Raw genomic sequence first — 19094 nt, 5'->3', positions numbered from 1 at the left:
ATTCTCAATCAAAGATAGTCCAACAATATTATATGAAGATAATACAGCATGTATTGCACAGGTAAGAGGAGGATACATAAAAAGTGACAAAACCAAGCACATTTCACTAAAATTCTTTTCCATACACGAGCTCCAGAAGAGCCGTGATATTGATGTTCAGTAGATACGCTCGAGTGATAATCTAGCAGATTTATTTACTAAAACGCTTCCAACTACAACATTCAAGAAGTTAGTGGACAACATTGGAATGCGTTAACTAAAGCATCTTCAGGGTTGAACTAATGAGGGGGAACAAGTGATCGAAAAGGTATTGGCATATTGTACTCTTTTTCCTTCGCTATGGTTTTTTCCACTAGGTTCTTAGCAAGGTTTTAATGAGGCAGTTTTAATTTATGCAACACCATTTTCAGATACACAAGAATACTGTACTCTTTTCCCTTTGTTAGAGTTTTGTCCTACTGGGTTTTCCTTAGTAAGGTTTTAACGAAATATATTCTTAGTTTAGTTTTGTGGACCCAAGGGGGAGTGTTATATATATTTCATAAATGTGTGGGGTCCCTAAATGTTTTATGTCATCCATGAGATCACATTTGAGTCTTACAGTGAAAACTCCATTTGAGTCTTACCATAGAAGCTAAAATCTAAGCCCATATAAGGCCATGTGTACGTACCATTTGGAGACACTTGAATGAAAAGTCACTCTCTCTCTCTCTCTCTCTCTCTCTCTCTCTCTCTCTCGTGTTCTCTCTCTCGCTTTCTCTGTGTGAAAGTTTCTCTAATAAATATTACTCTATACATATACATATACATATACATATATATACATATTCATTACATTTTCCAATTAGAAAGAGAGCATGCAGATTGTTTCATCTATCAGCAACAAAACCTTAACTTTTGCAATGTTAGCATAATGGTCACAATCATGGATTTTCTATTTCAATATTTTTGGGACTGTCATATTAAAATTGGAGTATTACAATACAAACCATATATATGCGTGTTTGTGTATATAATATAGCAGAATTTTTATACAATTATAATTTCAAAATAAAATGATTACCAAGAGGCTTTAATTTTCAAAAACACACCACTACAACTCTTACCACATAGATTGACTGGACCGGCCCACACAGTCTCCAAGGTATCCATAATAAATAATTGGGCCTGTCCTTTCAATAGGGGCAAACACCCCCTAAAAAGTTTCCCTCGCCAGTCTCTTCATAGTTTATGTACTCACAGTCGACCGTTGGAGAGTAGAGAGAGAAACAATGGTGATACTGAGAAAGAGAGCCCGAACCCTAGAAACTCCATCGAACTCCAGTAATCATCGAATCAGCGATAATGGCGAATCCCAGACGCAGACCAACGAAACCCACAAGGTTTCAGGCTACGAGCAGTCCAGAGAGGAGAGAATCAGAGAGAATCGTGAGAGAATGCAAAAACTCGGCATTGTTGATCTCTCTCTCAAACTCAACTCTCTCAGTTCCGCTCAGAAAAGAAGCCACTTCAATCGCAGAACTCCTCAGCGTCTCTCTCCTCTGCCGGGGCCTTCTGGACCCCCTCGCCGCTCTTCCCGGTACTCCATTGCCTCATTTCCACCTATTGATTGTCTGTTCCAGTTTAGCTTATGGATATTTTTCACTTTGATGGTTTTTAAGTTGTTTTCTAGTCAATATTTTACTGGTTTCTAAGGATGGGGTCATTTGATTTTATTAAAATTGATTTCTATTTTTTATTTATTTTTGGGTAACGAAGAATTAACCTACCCTTTAGCCGCTTTGAACTCTCGGATGGTTTGCAAACTTTGAAGATATGCAATCACCCACAAACCCCACATATCATGTAAGCGGGTGTTTTGATTTAAACCTAAAACCCCAAAGGCGTTACCAGCAGAGCTGCCTGTGCCGGCTTTGTTAATATTGATGTAAGACCATGAATGATTAAAGAATGGGTATTTGGTTGTTATAATGGTGTTGTTGGTCCTCAATGCTTTCTTTGAAAGTTAAGCGAACACACACACAGTCCCACAACATGCCCCTTTCTAGGCTGGAACTCTCAACAAAGTTATACCATCATGACCATCATCTCAATGCTAGAGTCCTGTCATCTCAACAAAGTTCCCATGGCATCATTCCTAGCCAGCAATACCCTCTTGACTCACAAAACCACAACCTCGTTGAAATCCCAATTACATGTCAGTATATAGCATGGCGAATAGCTGCTTAAATGGATGGTATATAGAGTAGAGTGTGGAATGTTCTACCTACAGGATTCTTAGTTTTCAGTGGTTTCAAGTTGTTGTATTGATCGGTTTTTGCAATAACATACTGTATTTTTGGATGTTGATAAGTTTAGAGGGCAGTTTTAGTTTTTAATGCTTCTTATATGTTGTACTGGAGTAAGAATTGTGTTTTGAACTTTTATATGAACTGAATTAATATTGATGGAGCTGTGCATTGGTCTTTTTCCCCCTTTTGGTGGGAACTAGGTTGCAGAATACAACACCAGTTAGCTACTCTGAAGCACCTTTGGCTAAGAAAGATAAATCCTTGGATGGTGAAGCTGATTTAATAGGGGAGGGATCCAGGCCAGAGGTTTACACAGAAGAACATGAAAAGCTGCTGGGAAGCACTGAGATGAGTTGGACTCTATTTGTCGATGGATATGACAAGGATGGGAGGCGAATTTATGATCAAGTCATCGGAAAAACTTGTCATCAGTGCAGGTCTGGGGTTTTAACCGCAAAATTGGTTTACATAGGTTGAAGTGTGTTTCATTTTTGCATATTGTTAGGAATTTCTTTACAAATTCATATCTTGAAAGATTGTTGGGGAAAAAAATTCCTTTGTTTCCTATGATTATGCAATCTGTATATAATCATAAATATGGCCTCCTTAAACATGTCGGGCTTGACTTTGCTGGATTCTGTATAATCATCTTCATTCATATATTTTGGCAAGGACTATATTTGAGCATCTTTATTCACTTGTCAAAGTTAGTAGCTAGAAAATTGCATCAGGTGTTGTTTAAGTTGAGTTCTATTATTACTAATTTCATTCTCTTGGTGTGTGTGTGTATATATATATATATTATTAACTTCATTTAATTGAGAATTTGGATTAGCCTATGAGGATGCTTTCCTTGCTTTGAAGCTTGATGAAGAGGGTTTTTGCATTTTCTTTTAAATCTTTTTGAGTGCGTGTGTATATATATATATATATTATTAACTTCATTTCATTGAGAATTTGGATTAGCCTATGAGGATGCTTTCCTTGCTTTGAAGCTTGATGAAGAGGGTTTTTGCATTTTCTTTTAAATCTTTTTGAGATCATGTTGATCAATTAAGCTAACTGTGGGGTATTATCAGAGTAGTTTGAGCTAATTTCGTCCATTTCCATATTACTTTTAGTATTGATTTTACATATTGATATCTTTGTACTTCTTCTTATTCTTCTTCATTTTTTTTATTTTTATTTTTTAACAGGTAAGTACTCACACACACATTGCCCACGCCCGGACTTGAACTCCTCCCCTCCTCTTTGAGAATATCTTTTAAAATTTTATGATTTAAGGTTAGAAGTATTTGTTCAAAAGTGAAAGTTGTTTAATAGTTTTATAATAGTGTTTCTATTTCTAATTTAACTAGGATAGGTATCTTAGGGGTTTTCTTTCTTAGTTGATTATGATATTAGGAATAAAGCAAACAGACTAAGATTTGATTCAAATCAATTTATCAATATTTAAAATGAATCCCTTATTTTTATTTTTATTTTTTGGATATTGTATTGTTGAAATACTTGGTTTCAAAGGTCACCGATTTGCATTCCCCATTAACTTTTGCCCTGGACCGTAGATGGTTATTCACTTTTGCTTATTGATGAATTTCCCATGCTTTTGCAGGCAGAAAACTCTTGGTCATCATACTCACTGCAGCAAATGCAACTTGGTTCAAGGACAGTTTTGTGGAGATTGTTTATATATGAGGTATATATTTAATTATTTCATAAGAACAATATTAAGCTCCCATGCATCAACCTCACTTTAATCCTTCTTTAAACTTTTATAATCTTAAAATTTGTAAAATGCATGGCAGGTGTCTGAAGAGATCATATATTATACGATCCATAGTGCCCTACTTCCAGTACATTTATGTGGTATTCAGTTTTCAATCGCCAAGCCATGCCAATCCCCCCTTGACTTTTATCACCTTCTGGAATTTGCTAGATTTTATTAACTTTCTCATCTTAATTTTATGTTGATATTCTTTACTCAGATCCATCCTCAACTGCTAATGAACATATTATTTCTTGGTTGCCCCACTTTTAGGTTATATAATCGTTTAAGCATCGCTAAGATGATTTTGCTTGCCTATGTTACTTGGACTAGGGTACGGATGCGTATCTAGGGATTGGATTTGTAAATCTATCAAATTATAGGATACATGGACTCGGCTAAAAAATGTCCAATATTACTTGGACACTTGTAAGGAAAAAAAAAATTGTATGATTTTTTATGGATGATTTTCTTTACATATAGATACCATGTACGCTTTCTTGTTCTCCTTTTATACAGTTGTCACTAATGGTTTACAGCTGTAGTCTGTAGATAATTACTCTTCCTAAGAGGCTAAAAGTTTACATCCGAATGAACATATGGCATCATCTTGACCATTAAAAACAGGGCATCCAAAAACATATTGGTCAATAGTCATGCTAACGTGTGAAAACTGGCTCAGCCAGGCACAAAAATTGGGCATAGATAGCGTGTGCGTAAACATGAAAGTCATCTTCAACCTTTCCAAGATGCTATTTTCGAACCGGACCACCATTTTTGAACTAGTGAGCATCCTAACACCGTGACTGTTAGCCTATTTAACAAATAAAACATGAATTTTTTTTTTCCTAATTCTTCATTAGCATCAACCACCCACGCATCCTTTTGTTTGGTTTTGTCATCAGTCGTGTCTGGTAGACAAGACAAAAAGTCCGACTCATATCCTGTGTCCATGTTGTGTCATGTCGACAAGGACACTCTGGTTGGCATCTGCGATTCTTGTGACATAGGATTTGGCTAGAATTAAATTTTTTATTTCTTCAGTGAATGGGATTGATTTTTTTTTTTAGTGGGTTCATGCTGAGGATAAGGATGAAAGAGGTATTACCCGAGATATAATGAGAGTCACTAGTCCTTGCAAAGGTGGAAGCCAAGTCGAGCCTTAGAGAAAGAGAGACCATGGCAGTCTGATAGTGACCACCAACTCCTTGAGGTCAAGGATCTACAGGGGAGACTCGGAGAGGTGAAAGAGTTGGCTTAAAGGATTCTCAAGGTCTTTAGTGAATTAATGAGTTAGTTGGAGTATCTTTTGAAAGGGTTGGCGAGTGGAGATCTTTAGGCCTCTATAATTCTAGGTCAAGCTCTATTTATGGTGCCTGAGGTGATCTACAGAAAAAGTTTATGCGTCTTCTTTGCAGCTTGCTAAGACAAAATTTAGGTGGCTCTAAGTTTGCTTGCTTGGGACACTATTTAGGTATGGCTGATGATCATGATTACCTGCTGAGATTAGGTGAATACTTTGAAGTATAGCGTTCATAATGTGATAAGACACCATTTAAAGAGGCCAGTTACAATATTCTGTAAATGGGTAATCACATGGTACTGTGTGATCATTCTGTGAGTTGGTGATCTCTCTCTTTGTTTGAGCATGATTGATGTATGTGCAAGCTTTAAGGAGAGGCTGGCAATTCATAAAATTTATTGAAGTGTTTTACAGGTCTTCAACGAGCTTATCCTTAGTAAGAAGGTCCTCGTGATGTTTTTTGAAACCTCAGCAAGATTTTTCTCTAGAGAGTTAGGTACATTGTGATGAAGCTTATCTGGGGAGAAGAGGTCCTCGCTTTGATCTCCAAATCATGGATGTTAGCCACACAGCCATAGGCTGTGTCGTGTGCCTATAAAGAAGGCAAGGAGTCTCATTTGCGTCAAGGAAGTCCTCATGATAGTCGCCTATACAGAAGGCAACGAGTGTTATTTGTAGCGAGGAAGTCCTGGTAAGTCTTTAGTTGAGGCTTATCATTGTGAGGAAGCCCTTGAGAGTGTTGCCTGTGGAGAAGGTAACAAACCTTAACCATAATTAGGTCTTTGTGGTTAGTTATCTGCAGAGAAAAGGTCTTTGCTCAGTATAATTCCGGATGAGGCTTATTTAAAGAGAAGAAGGCTTTGCAATACAAATACCTATTCAGTTGGCTACGGATCTATCGGAGATTGCTGGAGATAATTTCCTGTGAGAAAGACTTTTTACTTTATAGCTCTGTCGAGATCTCATTCAATTGGACGAGGTACATGTGGTGTTATGGAAAAAGGATGCTGCTGCAAATGCTGCCGTGTCAAGCTCACAAGTCAGGGTAAAGTCACTTATTCGGAAACCACCAGTAATAGCTCATGAATAGCTCATGAGTAATGCATGCTGTTACCAGGCTTACCTCTCTCATGAATAGCTCATGAGTAATGCATGGTGTTACCAGGCTTACCTCTCCCATGATGTGTATAATGTCTTTGATGTTTATATAGATTGTAAATCAAATGTTTGTTAATACCCATAAAGGTGAATGATTAGTCCAAATTTAAATGGGAGTGATTAGTTTTGTTAATAAATGCACCGTGGTATATACTTTTGAAGTACCCGCAAGCCTAATTGAGGTCCCAAACCATGTTCAGTCAAGTAAAGCTGTTGATTTAGCAACTGAAATGAGTATAGCAGCTTGTCTTAGGCTGCGAATTCACCAAGCTCAAATGGTTTGTTTGGTACTTTATATGTCACTTTCATTTTGCTTCAAAAGCATAATAACATTTATCGTGGCATCTGAGTTTGATTGCAATTTATAGTCTGATTTATTTTTTCCCCATCAGCTGGTCAATTTGAAAGTCATCTAAATCAAATAATGGCCGCATAAGATGAGCATGCCTAAAATTTAACCGTACACCTCGTCTTAATGTCATTTTTGTTCCATTAGAAGCTAAAGAACATTGTTTGGTTGTGTACCTCCCTTATACTTGCGTGCATTGTCAGCTTGGGAGGCTTAGTTCGTTCTTAATTTTTACACTTCATGCATTCTTCTAAAATTATCAGTCAAATTATAGTATCTGGCTTAACTTGGGAAAAAAAAATTATATAGTATCTGGCTTCATTCAAGCTTCATTTGAAGTTTGCACTTGAGTGTGTCTCGAGCTTCCAGTACATTTTATCATGATGCTGCCAAATTCTACAAGTGCTTAGCCTTTTGTCTTCTATACCCTGGTAGATATACGGTACTTTGTAACATAGACAATCTAACCACCTCAATTTGGAAATCAATATCTTATCCATTTAGAATTGCTCTGGCTCAAAGGCATTTATGTCATGATTTTTATGTTTAAAGTTAGCTGATCACTGCACATATACCCTGGATAAATTTTTTGTTTGATGCTTCTAGGATATACAACTTCTTTGTGCAGATATGGGGAACACGTTCTTGAAGCAAAACAGAATCCAAACTGGCTTTGCCCAGCATGTCGTGGAATTTGCAACTGCAGTTTGTGTCGTCAAGCTAAAGGATGGCCTCCAACTGGCTCTCTCTATAGGAAGGTAGCCTCACAACCATTCCTCGTATGTTCTCACATATTTTCCTGAAGTGCAATTGGAGCTAAGTTCAATATGTCCACTTTCCAGATTTCACAACTGGGCTTCAAGTCAGTTGCACATTATCTTATTCAAACCCATCGAGCACAGACCATTCCAGGAAAAATTCCAGGTACTAACCTTCCAGTTTCTGCAAAAAGATCACTGCCCTTCTCAGATATGGAAGCAATGTCCAAGGAGAAAGAATCTCCTGAGCCCAAGGATAACCACCAAGGTTTGGTAAACCCTAATGAAGATAATAAAACAGATGACGAGTTCAAAAGCAAGGAAGAGGAAATTCAATTTCCGAAGAGTGAATATGGTGATTGCAACACTGCAATAGAGACTAGCTCAGTGCCTAAAAAGAAGCCTACACCTGCCACTGTGCCTGAGTTTGAAGACAACAAAACAGATAACAAGTCCAAGGATAAGCACCAAGGTTTGGTAAACCCTAATGAAGACAATAAAACAGATGACGAGTTCAAAAGCAAGGAAGAGGAAATTCAATTTCCGAAGAGCGAATATGGTGATTGCAATACTGCAATAGAGACTAGCTCGGAGCCTAAAAACAAGCTTGCACCTGCCACTGAGCCTGAATTTAAAGACAACAAAACAGATAATGCATCCAAGGGTGATAAAGATGAGAAAATGCATTTCTTGGATGATGAACATGGTGTTAACAATGTTGCACAGTCCGCACTTGCCACTGAGCCTGAAATTGAAGACAACAAACACAAGTCCAAGGGCTATAAAGAGGAGAAAATGCATTTCTTGGATTACGAACATGGTGATAACAGTGTTGCACAGAGAAGCATTCCAAAATCCAAGAAACCTGTTGTTACTCGTGAACCGGTTCCAGATAGCATAGCTGGAAGATTAAGGCAGAGGCGTAAAAGCAATGGGCTTGATAAGGGGTTGATAGGGATGAATGAGGACACTCTGGTTGTTAAGCAAATTGTAATCGATCTTTCATCAGAGAATGAAGCAGAGCCTAACATGAATCATTCAAGTTCCACCAGTTCATGTGTGGACAGCATCTCTGGATGACTGAGGTACCACATTAGGTTTTTTTTGGTCTGCCAGGATTTGAAATCCAGTGGTTTTTGTTGCCTGTTCGGCAGAACTACTTAATGTTGCATGACAAGTCTTTTTGTATGTTTGAATGTGGTTTGCAGCATCTGGGTTCCGTCCAACTTCTCTCTTTTGTAATGCTAAAATGAAAATGAGATGCAGAATTTGACAATGGAGATGATGATATATATATATATATGTGTGTGTGTGTTTCAGATTTGCTGCAGAATTGCAAATACTCCATCAATTGGATTATATTATCTGCATATGCGCTTAACTGGATAAAACAATGCTTTTCTAAGGATTAGTAAGTGACCACATTGATCAATGTCATTTTCAACATTAATCTCTTCAAAGGGCTCAGTAATTATTATTATTCTATACATGCATGAGAAACAGTATACTAAGGTGCATAGTGCAAATTTGTTCTCCTCTAAACATAAAATATTTAATCCCTACTTAAAATGTGGAGTAGGTATCCCTACTCTATCTGGCCCAGCTTAAGTCCGAAAGTCTAACCCGAAGTTTTAAAAGCTAACAAAAAAAGTTAAAAAAATCCAATCAAATAATAGTTAACTTAATTATAGATTGATAGTATTTTAAAAAAAATACATTCATAATTATTCTGAATTAATTTATATTTTATAAATGCTGCAACACTACTAAATATACTACTAAAATTAATAACTCAATGATATCTCCTTTATCTTTCAAATCAAAAGTATTTGAGTTCAAGGATTCTCGTACTAGGCTGTGGATGATGCAGGGAAGGGATGGTGAAGATAGAGATCGAAGAGGAGGGAGTTATTGGCTACTGTTTATGTGCATAGGCATGAGTGGAAGAAGAAAAAAAGGTAATGGGACAAAAGATTAAAGTTATGGGTTGTTTATGTAAATATTCAAAATTTTATAAATAAAAATACAATTATTTAAAAATTGAGTATTATTATTCCCTCCATCCTATTTTAGATGTCATACTTAACTTTAATATTAAAAGATTTTAATGGGATGTACAATTAATGTTGTCCCTTTTAAAATTACTAGTTCATGTTTTTAAGTTTAAATATTCATACTTCTAAAATATTTTTGAAAAGTTAAATGATAATGCTGAAAAGAGAGCATTGTTTTTGTTTGACTTTTTTGAAGTGGCAATTATTTTTGGGACATAGCCCGTTTGAAATTTGTCTGACGAATGATGGGAGATTTTCTAAATGTGATAACATTTGACATGGTATAAGAACACGACTCGAACATGATAGGAAATAAGTGATTTGAGTTTTTTAATACGTAATCGTGTCGATTAAAATTAACACACTAATTGTGTTGCTGTGTTAGTATATAATCCTTTCAAATTCGTTTATAACTCAACTAGATCTGTTCAACCTTTTTATTTTTTGCTCTCTCAAAATAATTGTCTCATTTCAAAAATTAAAGTACCTTTTTTTTTTTTTAATTTTTAATATTTCTAATTTACCCATCTTAACTTCAAGATATAAAAATAATTGAAGTTTAAAGTAAGATATCACGGGAATTTATATAAAAAAATTCATTTCGCGCTATTATATTAAAAAATACTGTATTAAAAACTACTCCATACTCGATTCTTAAAAAGGAATATATATATGTATATATTTATTATTTATATATATCAATATATATATATATTTTTGGGAAACGAGGGGAATTTCCTTAGTTTTGGAAAACGAGAAACAAATAAGAAAAAAAGATAAAAAAAACGAGAAAGAACGTTGGAATACTGGCTTTCCACCATCACGCCCACCGACAATCGCACGCAATAAACACACACATAGCCCCATGCATTTTCGATTCGTGTCGTTCCCAATTTTGGTTAGAATCTATTAATTCCAACAACGTCTGTTTTCTGGCTTATATGGTAATTACCATATTTTCTTCTCTTACCCCAACTAGGGTTTGTTTGATTATGCTTTCAAGCGTCCTGTCTGCTCACAATACACCCCCAAAAAATGGTGAGACGTTTTAGTCGTCGTCCTAAATCCTCCTCCTCTGACAACAATCCTGAGTTTTTCAAAGTTTATTTTCCCCAGAAGAGCTCTCAGCAACTGGTATTCTCTCTCTCCTCTATATATATATATATATATTTTTTTTTTTCTATATATAGTCTGCATGTCTAATCAACACCCAAGTTAGTCCTCCTTTTGATAGACCAGATTAATCCTAAGAATTATTACTGACTGTTCTGTTTGGATGCTGGGAAGCGCGAGGAAAGAAAACAGAAAAGATTGGAACTTCATGGGCTGACTGGTAAAAAAAAATGAAAAAGAAAATTGGAAATTTTGTTTGGTTGACACATTTATTTATTGAAAGTAGTACTGTTTGAATTATCAATAGGCATTGAAAAATATTAATTTTGAATTTATAGTGCTGATTATATAACTGAAAATTTTGAAGGATAAATTCATTGGTTAAATTAAATTGTAGGATAAATTAGATTGACTTCTCCACTAGTGTTACGCAAAAATAGATATGCTATTAAAGAATTATTGTATTGAAGTTTGCCTGATTGTCAAAGACAGGAGTTGTGGCCAAAAAATAAAAATAAAGAAAGAAAGTTGAATGCACCTGTTTTGTCCTGGTATTGAATGTAAAGCCAATATAACTCTCATTAATGGGAATTAAATGACATACTATGTTAATAGTGTGTCGGGTATGGGTAATACATATCCTATGTAACCCACGGATTAAATGATATACCGGTTCGGTTCCACGGTTCTATTTTAAAGAAAACCCAAAAAAACCCACCTCAAATCTCAAGTCCTCTCTCTGAAATATATCAGAACTAAGAAGATTACCAACCCAACTAAGAGATGGGACATAGCCTCCATCTCTACACTCAAGCGTGCTATCGACCACTTCTCCTTCCTTTCGGGACTGAAGATCAACTGCTCCAAAAGCCAGTTTTTTGTTTCTGGAATTGGTTCCCCTCTTGTTAATGAGATTAGAGATTTGTTGGGGTTTGACTAGGGTTCGCTACCTTTCAAATACCTAGGGGTACCCTTAATTTCTACTCGGCTTAGGGATACTGATTGTCGAGGATTGGTGGAGAACATCACTAGAAGAATTTGTCACTGGTCTTCTAACTTCTTATCTTATGCGAGCAGAATACAACTCATTCAGTCAGTGCTTTAGAGCATGATCAACTATTGGTCTAGCCTATTTGTACTACCCAAATCAGTCCTAACTGAGGTCAACAAGCTGCTAAAGAATTTCTTATGGACTGGAACAAAATTTAAACACTCTGGAGTAAAAGTCGCATGGGATAAAGTCTGCCAACTTAAAGAGTGTGGGGGTCTTGAATTTAGAAATTTGGAAGTTACAAACTATGCGGCATCTCTAAAACACATTTGGACTCTCATCTCTAATAGAAGGGACAACCTCTGGGCACAGTGGGTGAGAATACAGCTGATTAGGGATAGATGCTTCTGGACTATTGTCATCCCGCAGAATTGCTCGAGCAATTGGAAGAGAGTTCTACAGCTTAGGGGGGCTGCGAGGAACCTAATGAGACTTAGGGTTGGCAGTGGAGATCTCACCTACTTTTGGGAAGATAATTGGTTACCGGGTGGACCTCTCACCTTCAGAATCCCTGATCAAGTCAGACTCAACTCGCCAATTTTACCTGGGAAGAAACTCTCCTCTCTTGCTTCAGATGGAGCATGGTCTTTCCCAGCCACATTAATTGAGCACGTCCCTGAGCTTAGTAACATTTGCCTGTCGACCACTTCATCGGATTCAGTTGTGTGGATCCCCTCTACCTCGGGCACACATTCTCTGAGTCACATTGTTGGCTGGCTTGAGACGAACCACCCACCAAAGCACTGGTATAATCTTCTTTGGAACCCATTTTCGGTGCCAAGATGCAACTTTTCGCTGTGGCTTGCTGTGCAAAATTGACTCCCTAGACTTGATAGAAGTAGCATGCGAGATGTGCCTGGCCAAAACTCTGTCTGTTCTGCAATCTGATGAATGAATCGCATGATCACCTGTTTTTTGCGCGCACCTTCACAAGGCCCTTATGGATCTTCCTGCAATACAAGTGTAATTTCCTCTCTTCGGCTTCAACATGGATCGGCTTCGTTGAGTGGGCTTCAGAGCGTTGGGCGAGTCGATGTCTAAGAAACTCAGTGAACAAGCTTATGCTCTCAACCACCATCAATAGGATCTGGATGGAGAGAAATAACAGAGTGTTTAAAAACCAAAGCTTCAATCAATCAGTGCTCCTCAATCAAATTACAGATATGATAAAGCAGAAGAAGGTACGGGATTCACCATCGGCAAGACGAATTGTGTTTGAATGGAATCTTCCAGCCTCCTTCATTCGCCCGCCGGCGGAACCACCTGATGGATCGAGTTAGGGTGCTGCTCTCCTTGATTCGCCCTAATTTCGTTTGCACCGGAATGACTCACGGCTTAGACATGAATAGTCTACAAACCCTAGACTAGGAATGTGTTTGCTTGGAGAGGGGCTGGGCCTGCAGTGTTATTGTTGTTTTGCTTGTTGGTCTTTATGGTTATTGGGCCGTCTACATTTCGTGGGCTGTGTCCTTGTTAAGGCTTGACCTTGCTTTACTGTATTACCTCATTTATATATAAATTCATCTTTACCTTCTCGAAAAAAACAAAACAAGGACAAAAATGTGAAGAGACCAAATGGGAAGCAACTAGCAAGACATATTCTGAGCTGGGCAAGAAGACAAACACCACATAAGTGAGTTTTAGTTGTGCAAAATGGTTAGTTAATTGGTGCAGAAACGTTGTGGTTCTCTAGTGGAATACAGAGACAAGAGTATGTATGAAGCAATAAAGAGCATACACATGTATAATAAGAATAAGAATAAGAATACATAACCAATAGAGATCAGAAGAATAGATGGAGACTAGGACAAAAGAGTGAAGACACTTAAGTTTCTCTTTATATAGACATATATGATATGTGTGTGTATTGCCCTGTTTTGGACCCGTGTTGTGGAAGAGTTTTGGACCCCTACCTCTTAGTTGATCCGGCTAAAAAATCCATTTCTTTCACTCGATCAGTGTTGGGTGACACCTTTTGTTACTGGTGTATGGTATGAGTCAGTAGTATATAATTAATAATATATATAATTAAATATGTAATCATATATATATATATATATACGGTTCCGGTTTCCAACGGTTCCCACGGGTTTGGAACCAGAACCAAACCATAAGTCCACGGTTCTAGATTTTCAGAATCGGGACCGGAACCGGAACCGGAACCGAAGCCCCGGTTCGGTTCCACGGTTTTTTTGTGCACCCCTAGGATTAATGTGTGTCAGACACGGGTACTTTACCTACTTTAGAAGGAAGTAGGGATAACAACGGAGCGGGGGGCCAACCCTATCTCCATCCTCGTTTCACATAGCTCCCCATCCCCACCCAAAATCGTTTATTAAATATGGCAGGGCGGGGCGGGGCGGGGATGGGTTTAGGAGAGTTCTTTTATAATTGTACTATGAATCTAACAATGGTAAATAATGAAACAAATTTTCAGCCATCATAATAATTCTCTCTCTTATGCGGATGAAAACAACTGTAACGACCCACTCCACTACATGGTATGATATTGTCCGTTTTGGGCCTGAGCCCGCACAGTTTTGCTCTTGGGCTTTACCCCAAAAGGCCTCATACCAATTGGAGTGACACACCTATATATAAGCACTTCACCTTTCCCTTCTCCAGGCGATGTGGGATTGTGTACCCGTAACTTGCCAGTGTGGTAGCTTGTCAGTGTCTTGCACCCACCCACGGTACACCCGCCCACAGGGTCATCACAATCCACCCCCCTTGGAGGCCCGACGCCCCCGTCGATACACTTCTGGCTGGGTCAGGCTCTGATACCATTTGTAACGACCCACTCCACCACATGGTATGATATTGTCCGCTTTGGGCTTGAGCCCGCACGATTTTGCTCTTAGGCTTTATCCCAAAAGGCCTCATACCAATTGGAGATGACACACTTACATATAAGCATTTCACCTTTTCCTTTCCCTTTCCCTTTCCCAGGCGATGTGATTGTGCACCCGTAGCTCGCCAGTGTGGTAGCCTGTCAGTGTCTCGGCCTTTCTAAGGCGATGTGGGATTGTGCACCCGTAGCTCGCCAGTGTGGTAACCTGTCAGTGTGTCGCACCCACCTACGGCACACCCGCCCACAGGGTCATCAATCCCACATCGCCTTGGAAAGGCCGAGACACTGATAGGCTACCACACTGGCGAGCTACGGGTGCACAATTCCACATCGCTTGGGAAAGGAAAATGTGAAATGCTTATATGTAAGTGTGTCATCTCCAATTGGTATGAGGCCTTTTGGGGTAAAGCCCAAGAGCAAAAAACCGTGCGGGCTCAGGCCCAAAGCGGACAATATCATACCATGTGGTGAAGTGAGTCGTTACAACAACATTCAAATTCTCAATTGGAACTTGATATTTAATATGTAGTATTATTGTAGAAACATTAAAATACTACATAGAGGTTCTCAAATCAGAATAACACAAAAGGATAACTAGTGATTGGAATAGGATAACCTAGGATTTGCTTAATATATACCTAATATTTTTTAATATAAAATAAATTATATGGGCAAAATTGTAATTTCTCAGTATAAATGGGGTGGGGCAAGGTAACCTTTCCCCTCCCCGCCCCGCAACCACGCGGGTTTTCAATCCCCATCCCTGCCCAAAACCATTCAACACCCTTGTAACCGTTCTAAACAGGGCGTGTACCCGATGGGGCGGGGTTCTTGGAAGAGTCCATGTGACATAGATGATATATAGCACATTTTCGTAAAACCAAACTGAACATTAACACCATCCAACATACGTTTCTTATTGAGTCCCGGCAGTGGAAATTTTTTTCCCCCTTTATTTATGAGTTTTACTTATCAAAAAAAAAAAACTGAACATTAACACCATCAAACATACGTTTCTTATTGAGTTATTGGTGAGGTTAGTATAATTTTTTAAAACACAAGGTCGGTCCATGTAATTTTGCTGAACATTAGGGGAGGTCAATGTAATTTACCCTACATTTTGAATTCCCTTTCACTTGTCACATTTTATTAAGTCAAGTCGCTGTTGACTTAAATTTAAGCGCTGGAAATTTTTAGTGTTTTTGTTAAGCACTTAATTGGGTTATCAAATGGCACCCAAGTATCGGACAGTCATATAGCTGAGTTGAGTTCCCATTACACCTTAAGTCATATGGTATGAGTATAAAATAATGATATATACATATATTATACAGATCAAGGTATATAAAATATACACAATACTTAGATTACTTGTGTAAAATGGTGGCTCTGTTTGCAAGATGCTATATATGAAACTGGAATGTTGCTTAATGAGTTTCTGAACAATTTCAAATCTGTTGATAAATAAGGTCTCTAAGCAAAATATTTTAGTGTTAGTTTTCTACATTTCAAGATTATCAAGAAGGGGAAACTTTTATGGATTATATGCCTCCAACTTGCACAATCTGTCATGCTCTCCTATTAGAGGAAGACATGTTATACACGAATTAGTGACTAGTGAGAGAAATGGAAATTTTGTTCTGTTGTTTGGGGCTCTATATCTTTGCTTTATTCAATTATTTCAGATTCTATCAAATTATATTTCAGTAAAATTACCCTTCTAAGGTTGCTGGTTCCAATGTTTGGATTTCCAGAGATGCAGATTAAAAACATAGCTCATTAAATTAACCCTCATTGTGGTTTTGTTTGCTATGATCCCGAATTTTTGATGTATAATATTTAAACGTTAATTTCATTCCTTTTCCTGAATTTTTTGAGCCACCAAATCCAAACGGGAGTGCCTCTTTTATCAGAAGAGAAACAGGCCCATATTTTTTCCATCCTACTTTCTTATTAAAATAAAATTGGGTTAGCGTGATGGTGAATGTAAATTATAGGTAGAAAATTTTCCTAGCTGTATTTTGAATAGTTTATCTGCTCTTTGAATTTGTAACTAGTAAAGTTAAATATCTCGTTTTTGCAGTGTGTACCACCAGATTTTGTCAAGCATTTTAATGGAACAATACCAACTAAGGCCATCCTTAAAGATCTCTGTGGGAAATTTTGGCATGTGGAGATGGAAGATGTTGAAAATGGTGTCTTTATTAAGAATGGCTGGCAAAGCTTTGTGAATCATTATTCTATAGAGCTCGGAGACTTCTTAGTTTTTAGATACAATGGAAATTCTATTTTTGATGTTAGAATATTTGGTAAGAGTGGATGTATGAAGGAAAATACTTTAGCTATTGAGAAGACTGCCACACGTGTCAAGATTGAAGAAGAAACAGAAGCAGAGCAGACTTCTCCCAAGCACACTAACGTTCGCAAGAGAAAGTATTCCGAAGTAGGCTGCAAAATATCTCCAGAATCAAGAGGTGAGTTGTGTCAAATTCGTTTCATTGTTGACATTTTGGTTTTTTCCTTTTACATATCTGATGTACCTTTACAGGTTTACTTGGACCAATTCAGCTTACGCCACAAAGAATTGTTTCAGAAACCATTCAAGAGAAGAAAATCTTTAATGCAGGACGGATGACCTCACCAAAAAATCCTTATTTTATTGCAACTCTCCCTTCGTCAAGGTTAAGGCCAGCCTCCGTGGTGAGTGCCAGGCTTATACTGGACTGATTACTATACAGTTTCACATTTAACTAGTTAAAAATGCTCGCGCCTCCTAATTTTGTGTAAAGTTGGGTGGCAGGAAACAGTTTTTTACTGATTTAATAAACATATATATATTTCCAAAAAAAAAAAAATCATTTCAGGGAATTCCAGACAGCTTGTCATCTTGGTTGAGATTGCTCTTACCTTTCATGTTTTTCACTAGATGTGAAACCATTTTGTGTGTATCTTAACCAACCCAGAGTATATAAAATGCATCTGCTTACCCTCTCTGTTTTGATTTAATATTACATCAAAGGCTCAAACCCCCGAGATATTACAGAATAGAGTTGATCATTGGAGTTTGTGTATGTTACTTACTCTGATAGTTGAATTCCAATTTTATCATGCTATGGTGTTATTATTTTATGGAATGTTGATTTGTACGGTGTAGATTATGTTCGTGTGTAATTTCTTTTTTTAGATGGAAGAATCCGTTGTTCAACCGAGTATAGTTGATTGAATTTTGTTTTTGTTGTTGCAGTATATGTCACTGTAGAACACCTATTAGCAGGTTTCAGTTATGAATTTGAAATTACAATGATCAGCCTCTCCTAGTTTGGTCATTTTCTTTGCTTGTTACTTTGATATGGTATTTTTATTGTGCTTGTCTAAACAAGATTTACTTATTATTACGCTATCTGTGGCTGCAGACCATTCCTAAAAGCATTGCGACCAATAATGATATTAAAATCAATCCACAAATGGTGTTATGTGATCAGGATCGGAAGTCGTGGCCTGTGAATATTGTTCCAAGGAAGGATGGTCGGCTGAATTTCTCCCAGGGGTTTAGGGATTTTTTGCAGGATAACAGTATCGCGTTAAATGACAAGTGCCTATTTGAGTTTCTTCCTGACAGAGAAAGAAGCAGGGGCAGAGAAATACAGGTACAAATTATCCGCGCAGGAGCAAGAACACGGAAAACCCCATAAAAAGAGTGCTGTGAATTTGGGGCATGAACACGGAACTTTGAACTCACATTTTTTCACATGAATTGCTGCTCTTGTAATTAAATCGCTGAACGAAATCCACGTTGTGATCAGGATTTGGTTTTTGGACTTGAAACCTCCTTGCCTGATATGTAAATATTTTCCTTTTTCAATCACTCTAGAGAATAGATTGTTGTCTCTCTTGTAATATAGTTTCTCAATTCCCAAACTTTGAAGTGTTGTTGATGCATATTGTTGCTTTGGTAGGTATAACCTATATTATGTGTGTCTATTGACTTGCTAAATGCATGTTTTTGAACATATTGGAAGATCCGCACTATACTAAAGCCATATTTGGGAATATGGATCACCGCACGGGACCAGCATCTTTGGCAAATGGTTCAAATAAAGAGTGATTGTAACTACTCATTTCACCGCATGGTATGATTAGGGATGGCAACGGAGGTGGGTTTGAGCCGGTGTACCCTCCTCCACCCCTGCAACCGTTTAAAAACTCCGCCTCCGTCCTCTGTCCAAAACCGCAAAAACGGGAGAACTTTTCACCCCATCCCCGTAGCCGTTTAACATTTTTACCCCTGCGGGTACCGGCCCCGCCCCGTTTAAGACCATAATTTATTTATTATTGAAATAGATTTGTGTTTTTTTTTTTTTTTTTTTTTTTTTTTTTTTTTTTTTCAATTATTTACCATTG

General features: G+C 37.6%; 2 protein-coding genes across 2 annotated transcripts; both read left to right on the top strand.

Moving 5' to 3' along the window:
* The first annotated feature begins 1271 nt into the window (after window positions 1–1271).
* On the top strand, window positions 1272–8892 carry LOC132267581 (uncharacterized). Its single transcript, XM_059768721.1, has 5 exons — window positions 1272–1579; window positions 2492–2728; window positions 3904–3987; window positions 7495–7624; window positions 7709–8892. Exons 1-5 carry the CDS (start codon window positions 1272–1274, stop codon window positions 8702–8704), a joined length of 1755 nt encoding a protein of 584 aa, XP_059624704.1. The 3' UTR covers window positions 8705–8892.
* A 1522-nt stretch (window positions 8893–10414) lies between these two features.
* Window positions 10415–18590, top strand: LOC132266799 (putative B3 domain-containing protein At5g66980). The gene is made up of 4 exons (XM_059767779.1): window positions 10415–10812; window positions 16777–17167; window positions 17242–17393; window positions 18107–18590. Exons 1-4 carry the CDS (start codon window positions 10714–10716, stop codon window positions 18383–18385), a joined length of 921 nt encoding a protein of 306 aa, XP_059623762.1. The 5' UTR covers window positions 10415–10713; the 3' UTR covers window positions 18386–18590.
* The last annotated feature ends 504 nt before the right edge of the window (window positions 18591–19094 follow it).

Source organism: Cornus florida, unplaced genomic scaffold, assembly GCF_030987335.1.
Source record: "Cornus florida cultivar Cherokee Brave unplaced genomic scaffold, ASM3098733v1 CherokeeBrave_3.0.0_Hap2_Chr07, whole genome shotgun sequence".
Lineage (NCBI taxonomy): Eukaryota > Viridiplantae > Streptophyta > Magnoliopsida > Cornales > Cornaceae > Cornus > Cornus florida.
The sequence above is the reverse complement of the archived record's forward strand: the minus strand, read 5'-3'. Positions and strand labels throughout refer to the sequence as shown.